The sequence below is a fragment of the Ranitomeya variabilis genome, chromosome 3 (assembly GCF_051348905.1).
Source record: "Ranitomeya variabilis isolate aRanVar5 chromosome 3, aRanVar5.hap1, whole genome shotgun sequence".
Taxonomy (NCBI): domain Eukaryota; kingdom Metazoa; phylum Chordata; class Amphibia; order Anura; family Dendrobatidae; genus Ranitomeya; species Ranitomeya variabilis.
In genome coordinates, this window is record NC_135234.1 from 482,463,571 (window position 1) to 482,477,095 (window position 13,525).

The 13,525-nt window shown below is 41.9% G+C and overlaps 1 protein-coding gene across 2 annotated transcripts in view; it reads left to right on the forward strand.

The window, feature by feature from the left end:
- Nucleotides 1-13,179, forward strand: part of PRPS2 (phosphoribosyl pyrophosphate synthetase 2) — a 95,117-nt gene extending 81,938 nt beyond the window's left edge. For both annotated transcript variants that reach the window (XM_077296714.1, XM_077296715.1), the window contains exons 3-7: nt 6,931-7,029; nt 8,844-8,968; nt 9,876-10,049; nt 11,445-11,604; nt 12,832-13,179. In XM_077296714.1, the coding sequence (XP_077152829.1) occupies nt 6,931-7,029; nt 8,844-8,968; nt 9,876-10,049; nt 11,445-11,604; nt 12,832-12,924 (651 nt within the window). In that variant the 3' untranslated portion in view covers nt 12,925-13,179. The remainder of the gene's footprint in view (nt 1-6,930; nt 7,030-8,843; nt 8,969-9,875; nt 10,050-11,444; nt 11,605-12,831) is intronic.
- Nucleotides 13,180-13,525: the final 346 nt, after the last annotated feature.

The following is a 13,525-nucleotide window of genomic DNA, read 5'->3' on the forward strand; positions in this document are numbered from 1 at the left end:
CATCGGTGCCCCTTTTTAACTGTTTTTCATTGGTGATTTGTGGTTGTTGGGCAAATTATGGATAATATATATAAAGCCCACCTGTACTGACAGCTGTCATTCCGCTGGCGCTGTGAAGAAGAGAAGATCCCACCCTCCCTCCCTCTTTTTAAGTCCTTGTCGTGATGTTTTATTGGCTGGAAAATCGCCCATTTGTATGGGCGGATTGGTTTTGGTATATTGGAAACTGGTTATTTATTGGAGTTTATTATTTAAAGCTATGTATGAATTGGTTTAACCCTAAATAAACATCACGGCCATTTTTCTTCCACTAATAAATTTGTGTTGCTTTTTTATTTTAAGTAATAGATCTTGTGTTGCCATGGCATTGGCATGGCTGGAGAGTATAGGCTTATTTTATTTTATCGAGGAGTGGTCCTAGAAGTGGACAACTGCTTTAAAAATGTGTGTGCTTTGCAGGTATATGTTACCCAGCTCATGGCAGAAGAAACTCACTCTGCTCAGGTTGTATCCAAAAGACTAGTGAGGAATCCCTAAATTTTGCCATGGACTTGTTCATTAGGGCACAAGTTAAAGATTCCTTAAAACCCTGACACATCAAGAAGTTGATAAACTGGCAAAAAGAAAAACCAGGCAGTTATCATCTGATTAGCATTAATCAGTTAATTTCAGACTGTGAATGTGGATCTAATTCTTCTTCTTCAACCTCTGTTGGTCGTACAGGGGGTAGAATGTGCTTCCCTGTAGAAGACAGATTTTGGTAGCGCTTTCTTAAGCTCCCGTAGTTGGTGATATCCAGGTCTTATCAGTTAGTACCCCCTTTACACAGATTTCGGAAGATAGTTATTCGGAGACCAGATCCAGCCTACTTTCCAGAAGTAGCCATTCCATAGGAGTCAGGAGATTATTCTTCCCTTCTTTTGCACTGTTCCTAGGAACCTGAAGGAGTTTTGTTTCCTTTCAGGGCCCTAGGAAAGGCCTACAAGTCTCTAGAGGTTCCCTAGCTATATGGATTAGGGAAGCCATTAAAGGAAAGGTGCCGCAATTTTGTTTTTGTATTAAAAATGATTGTTTATATAAACAATTATCTTTAATACAAAATTATTTTTTTTAACCTTAATATCTTTTTTATTATTAATAATTTTTGCAGCCACTGGGCGCCGCCATTTTGCTTTGCAGGAGTGTAAGAGTCCCAGCACGACATTTCCACTCTGCATTTACGGCAGCCCTGTGCATAGGACTCAGCAGTCGGGAGCCGACCGCGTTATCTCCTGCTCTGATCTGGCCACGCCCCCTGGGCTGTCTCCACATCACAGCAGAGGCAGGAGGTCGGCGCCATGTTTCTTCAGCCCACAGTGTGTGAGCTCCACTGTGACTGAGAGCTGTGCTGTTGGAGGGGCAGCTCCAGCTGCCTCTCCTTTCACACTGTCAGCAGTCGGCCGTTCCCTGTCCTCTGCTGCCTGGTGCCCTGGCTCAATCTCTAGAATCGCTAGAGAGGGTGAAGTGCTGGGGTCTGATGTCCTCTATCAGGAGCTGCAGAGAGGTAACAGGGGGGGGGAGGGGGAGAATCTCTGTGCTGCTCCGACCCGACCCTGCCTCTCACTGCAGCCACTGATCAAGGACATCAGACCGTGTATCTATCACTACACTGTGCTGAGCCATGTATCTAATCCTCTCCTGTATGATAGTCTGCTGTGCCATGTACCTAATCCTCTCCTGTATGATACTGTCTGCTGTGCCCTGTACCTAATCCTCTCCTGTGTGATACTATGCTGAGCCGTGTATCTCATCCTATACTGTGTGATACTGTCTGCTGAGCCATGCATCTAATCCTATACTGTGATACTATGCTGAGCCATGTATCTAATCCTATACTGTGATACTGTCTGCTGAGCCATGCATCTAATTTTATACTGTGATACTATGCTGAGCCATGCATCTAATTCTATCCTGTGTGATACTGACTGCTGAGCCGTGTATCTAATCTCCTGTGTGATACTATGCTGAGCCGTGTATCTAATCCTATACTGTGTGATACTGTCTGCTGAGCCATGCATCTAATCCTATACTGTGATACTATGCTGAGCCATGCATCTAATTCTATCCTGTGTGATACTGACTGCTGAGCCGTGTATCTAATCCTCTCCTGTGTGATACTGACTGCTGAGCCGTGTATCTAATCCTCTCCTGTGTGATACTGTCTTCTGAGCTGTGTATCTAATCTTATCCTGTGTGATACTGACTACTGAGCCGTGTATCTAATCCTATCCTGTGATACTGTCTGCTGAGCTGTGTATCTAATCTTATCCTGTGTGATACTGACTGCTGAGCCGTGTATCTAATCCTATCCTGTGATACTGTCTGCTGAGCCGTGTATCTAATCCTATCCTGTGTGATACTGACTGCTGAGCCGTGTATCTAATCCTCTCCTGTGTGATACTGACTACTGAGCCGTGCATCTAATCCTCTCCTGTGTGATACTGACTGCTGAGCCGTGTATCTAATCCTCTCCTGTGTGATACTGTCTGCTGAGCCGTGTATCTAATCCTCTCCTGTGTGATACTGACTGCTGAGCCGTGTATCTAATCCTCTCCTGTGTGATACTGACTGCTGAGCCGTGTATCTAATCCTCTCCTGTGTGATACTGACTGCTGAGCCGCGTATCTAATCCTCTCCTGTGTGATACTGACTGCTGAGCCGTGTATCTAATCCTATCCTGTGTGATACTGTCTGGTGAACCGTGTATCTCATCCTCTCAGGCACTCCTCTCCCCCCTGCATATCTTTCCCCATTACACACACAACTCAATGCATGCGATAACAGGAGCTGCAGGGGTCATGCTGTATTATGGCATTATGTGAGATCTATATGACGGTATTATGTGATCTGTATGGTGGTGATTATGCTTGATCAGTATTGTGAGAATTATACGGTGGTATTGTGTGTGATCTATATGGTGGTATTATGTGAGAACACTGGCAGTATTATGTGTGATCTATATGGCGGTATGTGAGAACACTGGCGGTATTATGTGTGATCTATATGGTGGTATTATGTGAGAACACTGGCAGTATTATGTGTGATCTATATGGCGGTATGTGAGAACACTGGCGGTATTATGTGTGATCTATATGGTGGTATGTGAGAACACTGGCGGTATTATGTGTGATCTATATGGTGGTATGTGAGAACACTGGCGGTATTATGTGTGATCTATATGGTGGTATTATGTGAGAACACTGGCAGTATTATGTGTGATCTATATGGCGGTATGTGAGAACACTGGCGGTATTATGTGTGATCTATATGGTGGTATTATGTGAGAACACTGGCAGTATTATGTGTGATCTATATGGCGGTATGTGAGAACACTGGCGGTATTATGTGTGATCTATATGGTGGTATTATGTGAGAACACTGGCAGTATTATGTGTGATCTATATGGCGGTATGTGAGAACACTGGCGGTATTATGTGTGATCTATATGGTGGTATTATGTGAGAACACTGGCAGTATTATGTGTGATCTATATGGCGGTATGTGAGAATACTGGCGGTATTATGTGTGATCTATATGGTGGTATTATGTGAGAACACTGGCAGTATTATGTGTGATCTATATGGTGGTATGTGAGAACTGTATGATGGTATTGTGTGTGATCCATATGGCTGTATTATGTGTGCTCTATATGGTGGTATGTGAGAACTGTATGACAGTATTGTGTGTGATCTATTTGATGGTATTGTGTGTGATCTATATGGCGGTATTATGTGTGAGCTATATGGCAGTATTATGTGAGAACACTATGGCAGTATTATCTTCAGAAAGCGGACCCATTCTATGGTGGTTCTGGCTGAGCACCTGCTCGCGGGTCTGGGGTAATAGAGGGGGCAGCATGACCTCCAGTTAGGTGCAGTCAGGGCTGGTCAGGCTGCTGAAGAGAGGGGTCTCATTTTTATTGTTACTATATGGCTAAATTTCCTTCCCAGCGTCACCCCGTACTTCGCCTGTCGTCTCACTTTCACACATCACCAGGACAGGATGGAGAAGACAGGATCTGAGGAGGGGAATGGGGTCTTAGCATGCAAAGTCTGGATCAGAACAGGCCATCAATCCGCAGAAATGTTTCCTGGATTTCTGTGGAGCAGACGGTCCATCCATGTGTATAAAAGACAGTGCTCTATGTACAATCCCTGGCTGCTCCGCGCACCAAACAGGGGGCCCCCATAGACCAGCACACTGCTCTCCTGAAATACTCTGCGCTGCGGTCACCCTGCTCCCTCCACCACATATCTCCCAGAATCCTTGCTGGCTGCCATCCTCGGTGACTGTCTACTTGTCAGTGTAAGGCTGCTTTCACACTAGCGTCAGTACGGGCCCGTCGCAGTGTGTCGGGCCGACGTACCGACGCATGCTATGAAAGAAATGCCCGACGTGGTAGCGGATGCAGTCTTACGACGCTTCCGCTGCCCCATTGTAAGGTCCGGGGAGGAGGGGGCGGAGTTTCGGCTGCGCATGCACGGTCGAAAATGGCGGACTCGACGCACAAAAAAACCGTTACATGTAATTTTTTTTGTGGCGGTGGTCCGCCAAAACACGACTCAACCGTCGCACGGTGGTTGCGACGTGTGGCAATACGTCGCAATGCGTCGGTAATGTTAGTCTATGGGGAAAAAACACATCCTGCAGACAACTTTGCAGGATGTGTTTTGCAGGATGTGTTTTATCTCCTGAACGACGCATTGCGACGTACAGCCAACAACGCTAGTGTGCAAGTAGCCTAAGGCTGCCGTCACACATTCAGTATTTGGTCAGTATTTTACCTCAGTATTTGTAAGCCAAGACCAGGAGTGGCTGATAAATGCTGAAGTGGTGCAGATGTGTCTGTTATACTTCTCCTCTAATTGTTCCACTCCTGGTTTTGGCTACAAATACTGAGGTAAAATACTGACCAAATACTGATAGTGTGACGGCAGCCTTACTCTGCAGTCACCAACAAAATGGCTGCTCACTGGGTTCCTGAATATCATCCTCTTATCCCTTAGCAGACACCCAGAAGGGAAGGAGAGGAGTGACATCACACACGTCAGCAGACTCCGCCCATAATTACTGCAGTGCTGTAATGTGAGCTTGTTGTACACGAGGTTTTTCTGAAATTTCAGCAGCTGCTCCCCCTAGTGTTTAAAAGTGGAAATTCCAAAACTTTTCAAATTATTTTTCATATTTTACTAAATTATAAACAAATGATAATAATTTTTAAGAAAATGTAAACATTAATTCTTTACATTTTTACAATTTCTGTAAAAAAAATTTTTTTGATGGCACCTTCCCTTTAAGTTGGCCTACTCCTCTAGTGGTAGTTCAGACCTAGAGCACTTTAAGAGCTCATTCTATTCTAGCTGTCGCGACTTCCTTGGCAGAGCAGGCGGAAGTGTGCGATCGACCAGATATGTAAGGTGGCAACATGGTCCTCTCCTTCAACTTTCTATAAACACTACTGGCTGATCTGACCTCTTCTGCTGTTCTGTCTTTTGGGAGAAGGGTTCTGTAAGCAGTGGTCCTTCCCATAGGTGAATTTTTCTCTGTAAATCTCTTGGGTGGTGCTGTCATGGGGGAACAGGAAAAGATAAAAATCAATTGCACCCTTATATTCTATTCACCCCCCCCCCCCCCCCCCAGCACTGGTATGGGTATGCACTAATCGGATTCTAGGTGTACAGTTCAGATGGTGGGTGTTGCTTATGGTCTGATGAAGGTACGTGCATATAAGTGTGAGGAGCTCCTCCTCATGCTCTGTAAGGGTATGTTTCCACGTTCAGGAAACGCTGCGTTTTTCCGCAGCGTCAAAAACGCAGCGTCCAGATGTTACAGCATAGTGGAGGGGATTTCATGAAATCCAGACTCCACTATGCGTTAAACGCATGCGTTTTTGCCGCGAAAACGCATGCGTTGTGCGTTTTTTCGAAACGCAGCATGTAGCTACTATGAGCAAAACACGCAGGCACACCGCAGGTGACCTGCCAGTGACCTCAGGTGCAGTTTTGGTCAGGATTTTACCTGCATAAAATCCTGACCAAAGCCTGAAGCAAAACTGAACGTGGAAACATACCCTAACTCAACTGATGGGGGAGGGGGGAAGAGATGTTCCACCCTTTTAGTTCAGTAGGTTTCTGTCCTTGATGGGCAGCTCACTTCTCGTGTGGTGCCGTCCTGGGCTCTGGAAAATCCCATTACCAGTAAGTAATTGCTTCTTACCGCAGCAGACTAGTAATTTCTAACTTACAGCAGCAGACGGCTGTAGTGAATGGGATTTGTAAGTATTTACTTTTTGCGGTGTCATGTGCTCATTTCTGACAGTTTTTTTTTTTAAAGGAAAAAGATTGTGTAAATGTAGTTTTCCCTCAATTGAAAAGAACCTGACACATGCCATAAATTATGTAGTGTAACTTTTTTTTTCTTCAGTTCATGCGTGTCTCTTCGTGAAAACACTCTATTCATGAAAACGTGTCCCCCTCTCCTCTGAATATACATAGACTTCTTAGCCAAGTGGGCATCGATAACCATTCAGATTACTTTTGTGGAGAACAAGTTATGTACAGTTGGATAAGAGTAAATTTTACATACAGAAAAGTGGTGGCCATATCTCTGGAATGGAGTGGCGCATGAACAAAAAATAAATCTTCATATTCAATAGAGCAGACACATTTATGGCAAGTGATGGGTCCTGATTAAGTCAGGAGTCTGTTTCGGTATGTAGCACTGTGTCAGTTTACCATATGAAGGTTTTCTTACCTCCTTTTTAGTACAGACATAGTACTGTATCTATGTAGTTTAGAATGGGTATCTAAAGCCACGATGGCATGGTCACCCTGATGTAAGTATTTAGTTATTTTGTCACATTGTTCATCACCTGTATCTTTATTCCAACAGAGCCGTGCCCCTATATCTGCCAAGCTGGTGGCAAACATGCTTTCTGTTGCTGGAGCGGATCACATCATCACCATGGATCTCCATGCCTCTCAGATACAGGTATATAATATAGAATAAATGTTGCAGTTCCGCTTCTTCTTGCTGCAGGTTTACGTGAACATAATATGTGCCTGAAAGTTTGACTTGCAGCTACATTGATTACTTGAAACTAAAAGAATATATTACAGCAGTTGGGAAACTACTGGAAACCGAAATCCTTTTCAGTCCCCACCTTGTGTGGCTCCCAGAGATAGCAGATGGTGTGATGTGTATCTGAAAGAAGACACTTCCTGCGGGTGCCCATTAGAGCGAGCAGAAGTGACAGGGACATGTGACCAGTCATAGTTGGATACTCGCTTATGTAAGACCAGCCCTCTTTCTAGCCCCCTTATGCCTGCATATGTCACACTATGTAGTAATGCCTAAATGTAGAGCCTTCACGTTTCATTCATTCTAAAGCTAACTTTTACATTGTGTCTTCAATTGAAATAAACTCACAAATGAGAATTCCCTCATAATGAATGGAGGCTGCCTGGACATCACTAGTTCCTTGGCTTTGCAGCTCACATCTCCCAGTATAAGTTGGTGAAAAAAAATTCTCCAATTTCCATTAAGGTGGAGAAAAATTCTTCAGAGTTTTAGGTCTATTAGATCTTTTGCTTTGAACAAGATGACATCCATATTATCCACAGGAAAAAAATAGCTTGCATTACTGTGTAAAGCATTGCATAACTCTCCTTATACCAACCTAGCAAAGGGTATGTTCATACATCAGATTTCACGTGAATTTGTGAAGATTTAGTTCCTAAATCCAGTTTTGATAGAAGTGATCATATGGTCTTCTCATTGGGTATAGTAATATATAGATTATAACATCCCAGCAAGTACAACATGAGTCAGTTATGTTGCTAGAGGTCAGGACACTTAAAGAGCTGTGTTTAATGTTAGTCTGGACTCCCACTACAGATGGTGAGGTCCATTCTTCTGCCTTGGCCCCGAACCCTGATGTAGAGTATTTTTGTCATGCTGTAACTTGGGACCAGCACATCATGGTTTACAACATGCGTCCTTTACCCGAGCAGATGAGTGTAGGCAAAGTCAGAATGGCCCACGTGAACCTGAAAACGCAAGTCATATATCATTAATTTTACAATGCTGACTCTGGACATTGTTTGCAAAAGGAACAAAATTCCAAGGGGGTTATATTTGCAAGGTTTTTGTATGATTTTTTTTTTTAATTGGAGCAAAAGAACCTTAGAACCTTTTTTTTTTTTTTGCAAAATATGAAAAACACTGATAACTTTATGCCATTTCAACCCCAATTCATCAAGACCAGCCTTTAGGCTAGAAGCCCCTGATTCATTAAAAGGCGCCCTGGCGGAATATTGTGACTTTTCAAAGCTTTATAGCCCAGATTTCTGGCATATTTGTTTTGATGAATCTGGGCCTTGGTGTTTTAAGATGCTGCTACCCTCACATTGGAGGTATGGAGTAATACAGTCCAGCCACAAATGGGCCAGGAGATAGAGGCTCGCTCCTCCCTCCTAAGCAGGTGGAATTGGGCATCATAATGAACTGTCAGGTGTTCGCTCTTACTCTAGGTATGTATTTGAAAACAGGTTCTCTTCTGTCTGTTGATGGAGGATTGTGTGTGGGGGGGGGGGGGGTTCTTTTTTTTGTCTTGTTTTTTTTTTTTTTTTACTGACAGCGTGTAAACTCAATAGTTTCTCTATTGTAGTAACGTCATCCAGTTTCATCAGATTTGAAAAGAAATGCCCAGATGGAGATCTATGGTGATAATAGCCTTGGAAGGAGTCGTGAAGAAATGTTTTCTTTCCAATATATGCTCTACTAATTTGGTATTTATTTTTTAGGGTTTCTTTGACATTCCTGTAGATAACCTGTATGCTGAACCTGCAGTACTGCAGTGGGTTAGAGAGAATATCCCTGAATGGAAGAATAGTATCATCGTGTCTCCTGATGCTGGGGGTGCCAAGAGGTACTGTGATAAAGCATTTACTAATATGGTGTAAGGTAAAACGCATGACGAGGTTGATGAACCTTAAATCTAGTACAGATCTTGCCTTCCTTACCTATTCTGTGGGGTCAACGTACTCTCAAGTGTGTTTCAAGATTGCCATTTTTTCTAACGGAGTGGCCACTGAGTGGGTGTAATGTGACGTGCCACCTGTCAGGGCTTTTGCTTGTATGTTGTCACTTTATTGTTTTTTTTGTTGTTGTTTTTTTCCTGCCCTTCAGTAGTAAGAGGTGTCTGTATAATGAATACATGCTCACTAGTGGCTGTTTTCAGCGGTTTTCCGGCATCACATGATCGCATTTGACCTGCCGAATCAGTGCCTTACGTAGACCAGAGGTTACTTATCTCAATGCACGTGTAAGCGATTCAGAGGCCATAGAGCCTCGTTCTGTGTCTCAGAGATTTGTACTGAGAAAATAATTGCCGCTCAGCACAGCAAAGACTGTGTGATCCCCCACGAAAGCAGTCACATGGTGCTGGAGAGCCATTGAAATAGACAGAAGAAATCCACCAGTGATTACCACAAACATTATACATACTCATCATTGCTACTACTCAGAAATAAAAAAAATAAAAAATTCACTTGTTTTTTTTTTTTTTTTTAATTAATGAGAAATTGGAGTCAATAAAAAGTAAAAAATGTCAATTATGGACAAATCTGTACTTTGAAAACCTCCAAAGAACAATTTACCATTTCGTGACCACTTTCTGCTGTAGCCCCTTTTTCTGTCCACCAGAGGTCGCCAGTTTCTGTCTTTCCTGCTTTATCTTCTGTTCCTGTCCAGTGAGGGAGTAGATCTAGTAACCGTAATGCAAGATCTTTGGTTTCGTAAGATTTTACACAGATTATGTCTTTATTGCTGTGCAGGGTAACTTCAATTGCTGACCGACTTAATGTTGAATTTGCACTAATCCACAAAGAGCGGAAGAAAGCCAATGAGGTAGACAGGATGGTGTTGGTTGGAGATGTAAAAGACCGGATTGCTATTCTAGTGGATGATATGGCTGACACATGTGGCACGATATGCCATGCTGCTGACAAGTGAGTCTTGGTACATTTATAAAGCAAATTGCTTTTAATCCAAAATGTAAGTGAAATATCTTGAGCAGAAATATGAATTTTGGAAAATGCCAATTTATTCAAGTGAAAAAAGAACAAACAAGTGCGTCAGATCAAGTACAAGGCAATTATAACAAAGTGTATATGCGACTCAAAATGGTCGCATATACACTTTGTTATAATTGCCTTGTACTTGATCTGACGCAATTGTTTGTTCTTTTTTCACTTGAATAAATTGGCATTTTCCAAAATTCATATTTCTGCTCAAGATATTCCACTTAGGGAGTGCGGTGGATCTAGTATAGCACTGACATTGGACCCCATGGTCTGTCACACCAGCACCCCGACCTAATACAGAGTGCAGGCCAATATCTCTATATTTATGTTCAAAATGTAAGAGAAGCGCTTCCAACTTATGGGATTGATATTACTCTTGGCGCCAGCCATTTAGATGTAACAAGTGTATGGTTAACCTGGAGTTTATCAAGAACCGTTCAAGAAGTGAACGAAATTGACTAAAAAAATAAAAATTAAACTATTTCATCTTAACGCAATGGATGTTGCCACCATATGGTTAATATTTGTTATGAAATACCCTATATTTCTGATCAAAAAGGTAGGAAACAACTTTTAACGCAAGTACATTAAAAGGGGATATCCATTTCTGGCCAAAAAACAAACCATTTATATGCGTAATATTTTTTCCTCCTACGTCATTCTCCTTAGCGCAGCTTCATCCAGTGTGTAGGGGCTGCTGCAACCAGTATTGAAACAAATGGAAGCTGGACTGCAGTACCTGGGCATTACATAGTGATTGGAGCCAGGCTTTGCAGATCGATTTAAACTGTTTTTATATATAGTCTTATGGAATTTGAGCCTCTAGTTTTGCTAGTCGGAATAAATCCAATATAAATGTCACATCCATGTGATATGGCCTGTAACAGCTGATAAGTGGATGTGCCAGGTGTCAGAGCACCTCCAGTCCAATATCGGTTAAGTCATGGATATATTGTGGCCAGACAGCTCCTTTTAAAACCTTGTAAATGAATTTCACATACAGTAGCACTTAAGTGCTGTACCCTGTTGTGACTGATGGCAGGGACACTGGGGTTGTGCCAGATCGGCGGTGATTCTTGGCTACCTCTTATTCCACAACTTCAAACTTAACGGTTTATCACCTCAAATGTAATTGACCAAGAAACTAAATAAACTTTAAACTTAAAGGGTTTTTTTTAATTTTATACATTTTACTGTACAATATATTTTTTGAAAACCTATCCGCTTCCAAGCCGTAATGAATATTTCAGCCACCTCTCTTTACATGAGAACATGTGTAATATATTTGGTAACTTAGCTGTGTTCTTTCCCTTTTCAAAGGTTACTTTCTGCTGGTGCCACAAAAGTTTATGCGATTTTAACACATGGCATATTCTCTGGACCTGCAATTTCTCGGATCAATAACGCAGCGTTTGAAGCTGTTGTCGTAACCAACACCATCCCACAAGAAGATAAAATGAAGCACTGCTCAAAGATCCAGGTAATGAAACCATCCTTATCCTTTAATTTAAAAGGTTGAACGGAGGCATTTTTTTTTTTTTCATTATACCATCTGGTACAGTGGGTCACACCACCCTATATACACCCTTTTATATGTTAAGTGGAGCCTGTCAGCAGGGTTGTGCGCAGTAACATAGTAACATACAGACAGTGCCAGGTCGGCACCATTATACTGATTAAAATGATATCTTGGTTGATGAAATCCGTCTTGTGGTTGTTGTTGTTTAATCTGTATTTTGAGTTAATGATATGCTCATGGTGGTCTGTTGGGGGGGTGGGGGTCTTCATGTGGTGCTCTGATTAGCTATTCATCAGTATGGCTTCTGACAGGTAACTGATCCCTCACTGACCTGCCCCCTAGTTTACATAATGAATATTATATATATTTATTTTTATCACCTTCTGCAGGCAGGCACCTACACTGCCGCATGATCGCTTCTATAATGTGTATTTATTTTCTTTGATGCTATGCATAAATTCTTAAAAAAAAAAAAAAAAGAAAGAAAAAAGTTTGAAAACGGCGCCATCTTAAAGGATATTTTTTTTCTTTTTTCTCTAGCAAGATGACACCGCCTTTGCAGTAGCCGCTATAGTGTCACCTCTAATGTGCAGGCGTAGCGGCACCATTTTCAAACTTTTTTTTTTTTTTAATGAATGTATGCATACTGTCAAAGAAAATAATTTAATACATTATAGAAGCAATCATGCTGCAGCGCAGGCGCCTGCCTGCAGAAGGTGATTATTATAAGGGATCAGTGACCTGTCAGAATCCATTCTGATGAATACCTAATCAGAGCACAACATGAAGACTCCCCCCATAGGCCGCCCCGGAGCATGAGCAGATCATTCACTCAAAACTGAAAATAAAGATTAAGAAACCACTAGACAGATTTCATCAACCAAGGTGTCATTTTGATCACTATAATGACGCCGACCTGACACTCGGTGTAGGTTACTCAGCACAATCCTGCTGACGGTCACTTTTTAAACATTTTTTTTTAGTAGATTTACATAGAAGTGGGCAATGTAATTTCTAGTCATTTCTGTCCTGTAGTCTAAACAGCCCGATGTTGGAGAGCTACACTAAGAAGGAAAGGGATTATATGACATAATGACCACTTCCCAAGTGACACGACCGAAATGCCAGTAAAAGTCTTGATGTTACAAGGAAGTTTACTAACTTTATTTTTTTCCTTTCAATCCTTAGGTCATCGACATAGCCATGATTTTAGCAGAGGCGATTAGAAGGACTCATAATGGTGAATCTGTGTCATATCTCTTCAGCCATGTCCCATTATAAAAGATTTGTTCCTTGCATGCAACAATCCTCCTCTAAATTTTTTTTAAGCAAATTTAACCAAAAGCCAGATAATAAAATGCCTCTTGGCATTTTAAGGAAACTGTACCCTCCCCCACCCCCCATACTGGGAAGCGTGCAGCTTAGCAAACATATAGTATTTTGACCGCTTTCTCCATGTGTGCTGAAAGCAGCCCCTCCGGGTTCTAACTGGTTATCCCTTTTTTTGTTTTCTATTTAATAAAACCTTTTTGTGGATGTTTTGGATACGTTTATGGCAGTGTACTCTTGCAGGATTTTCGGTGATTATTGCCGACTAGTTTTGACACTTTGAATGTTGACTTTTCCAGTGAACAGCTTTGGGGTTGTTTGGAAACAGTAGGGAAAATATTATAGGGCAATAAATCCTATTTTGTACATTATTCCGTTGTTAATATTAGCAGATATCTAGTTCCTAGATTGCCTCTACACGACTGGGGCTTTTTATAGTGTTCATGTAAAACTTTTAAGTGCTAAGTCCATTTCATGCTAATTTAAAAAAAAAAAAAAAAAAAAAAAAGTTAGGGAAATAGGAGCGATTTCTTAGCATATTACTTATGCCCAA